Source organism: Mya arenaria, chromosome 13, assembly GCF_026914265.1.
Source record: "Mya arenaria isolate MELC-2E11 chromosome 13, ASM2691426v1".
NCBI classification, from domain to species: domain Eukaryota; kingdom Metazoa; phylum Mollusca; class Bivalvia; order Myida; family Myidae; genus Mya; species Mya arenaria.
The window spans coordinates 47,935,717-47,938,258 of record NC_069134.1 but is presented as its reverse complement, the minus strand read 5'-3'; the positions used below and the strand labels follow the sequence as shown (position 1 = coordinate 47,938,258).

Sequence of the window (2,542 nt, the reverse complement as noted above, 5' to 3'; positions counted from 1 at the left end):
CTGAGTTGTAACTCCGACTCCACGAAAGCAGCAAAGTCGGATCAAGAAGATTCCGACGAATGTTTCGTCGACGACACCCCAGATAGCGGAATACAAAGTCCGAAACCTGAGCAGACGACAGCAGAGCCGCTAAAACCAAGAAAAGGTGGGGTATCGCATAACTCGTGCTTTCTGAACTTCCATAAGTCCAATGGCGCCCGGAGCGTGAATCCCCTCTCTAACGACATGTTGACGCTGCAGGGTCACAATATCTCGCTGGAGAAATATTACGTCCCCCAGGGTCTCGTGTACCTTAAACACGCCAACGCTGAAAACGTGTTCTGTCAGTTTACTAAATAGCCTGAGGTATCAGAAAGGGATGTCAAACTTTAACGGAGATGAACTTTAAACAGAAATATTCCTGTAGCTATCATGCCGCAATAACGACAGAAGGAAGAGTATGGCATCTATTTATCAACTTCAAAGCTTTATAACATATTTTATAGCAAACATCAACACTAATGAGTATTAACATTTCTTGCTAGGGGTAACAGTTCAGTGGACAATTCAATAAAATAAAATTACATTTAATTGTCACCGACCCCCTTTTTTGGCCGTGACGGCATGATTGGCAATTTGAAACCCAACCGTTATGTTTTCTTAGTATGTTGAAACGGAAACAAGCGCACCATTAACGGATAACGACGCTGGTCTGTTTCAAATTCACTTTGTACCAAGGAGCATATAATTCGACAAATATTTTAGCAGAGTGATAGACCGTGGTTTGCTATGCGCATAAATATTGTCATTTCGGGGCACGACGCCAACATATACGCGACTATTATTTAAAGACTTCATCAGAATCTGTTCATTTAATGTGCCAAGTTTCATTCAGGATGCTCTTGATGTCGTAAACTGTGAGGTAGATCAAGGCGGTGCAACCCAAAGACGTCCATTGCCATTCTTTTCATTTGTGCAAAAAAACATAAATGAGCTACGAAATTAATAACGTTATTTTCTTTATTTTTAATAAAATTTTAACTAAATAAATAGATGTCTTATATAGCAATTTATCCGTTGCAAAGTAACTTCTATCATACAGCTCCTTAGTGGCCTGTTTCGATATTTAGCACATTTCATGTGTTTCAATTTGAACTTGGGTCGTTTTATTTATGTAATAAAAGGAAAATTCTATTCAAACTTGAACATAACATAAATATAGACTTGGTAGCGCTGAACCAATATATAGGTTTAGAGCACCCATAATGCCCCAGTCAGTTGTAACTACGCCCCTCCCCACACAGGTTTGGAGAATAGCGGGGACTTCGACTCGGTCCAGCCAAGCCCGGGTAAAATTTGTTGGTAAAGTCCCTGCCAAATGCCCCGCAGCCCCGGGAACCTATGTAAGGACCATTTCCCGCTATTTTTGGCGCGAAGACAAAACCACCGCATTCACCCGGCACTGGGGGCCCACCTGAAAGTAAAAAACACGGCCCATTCCCCCCGCTATGACCCCGGACCTGGGAGAGGGGGAGGGGTTGTGGTTACAATTGACTGGTGCATAAACAGAGCATTTTCCAACATTAGCACTTTACAATTAATAAAAATTATTGTGCTGTACGCATTTTGAGGTCATCAATTTCTGTCACTCACTCCAGTTCACAACTTAGATTGAAACTTAAAATTAAGATTAGGAACTAAGTGTTTTGGTTTAATAGCCTGCATAATTAGCTGACCAATATGCTGAATGGAATCACTGGGACATGTCTAAGGATAAGGATAAGATCAATATTGAAGATTTGTGTAGTTTTCCAATAACTCATTATTGGATTCAGTCACAAAGTTTGATATCATTATACGCATGTATACATTTATACCACGTTAAAACAGTCATCAAAATACCAAAAAGTGAATACCTTTAGTATTTTTTGTACTTGCAGTATCTTTTCATCAATATCTGAATCTATAGAATAATCAAATATCATGAGAAGATGCCAAGAACTTAATAACATATTACGTATTTTTCAAAGACCCTCGTATATATTCTTTAAATGGAAGTTAAATATTTGACTTTTTCTTAGACTAAAAATTCAAAATGTCTCCCTTGTTTCCGGTTTTTGTTACCGTAGCTTAACTGAACTTCAACTCTTACGGCCTTTTCACTAACGTGCACATTCGACACTGCGCACATCCCAAGCGTGCATACTCCCAGATTTGGTGCAGTTTTAAAGCTGAAGATAAATTAAGACAAGAAACTTCTACTCTATGATACATCGTAATGGAATAGATGGGAACGTGTTACATAAAACATTCATGTCAAATGTTTAAATAAAAATTTCAATATTAACTGATGACCTTGACCTTTGACTTACAGCTATGGTCAAATATGCAACACATTCTCCTAATTATATATCCCTGTGAAAGGTTACAGTAAATTGTGTCCATATACATGTAACAAATGGACACAAATGGCATACTAGTATCTAAGAATAAAGAGCGCTCAATATAATGGTGCATTCAAGCGTGGTTATTTAAGGCTAACTATGGAAAAAACAAAGCAGGA

General features: G+C 38.5%; 1 protein-coding gene across 1 annotated transcript in view; it reads left to right on the top strand.

Moving 5' to 3' along the window:
- The window catches only part of LOC128213884 (uncharacterized), a 4,357-nt gene extending 3,184 nt beyond the window's left edge, over nt 1-1,173 (top strand). The window contains exon 2 of the mRNA XM_052919965.1: nt 1-1,173. This exon is cut by the window's left edge and continues 489 nt beyond it. Coding sequence (XP_052775925.1) covers nt 1-339 — 339 coding nt within the window. The 3' untranslated portion in view covers nt 340-1,173.
- The last annotated feature ends 1,369 nt before the right edge of the window (nt 1,174-2,542 follow it).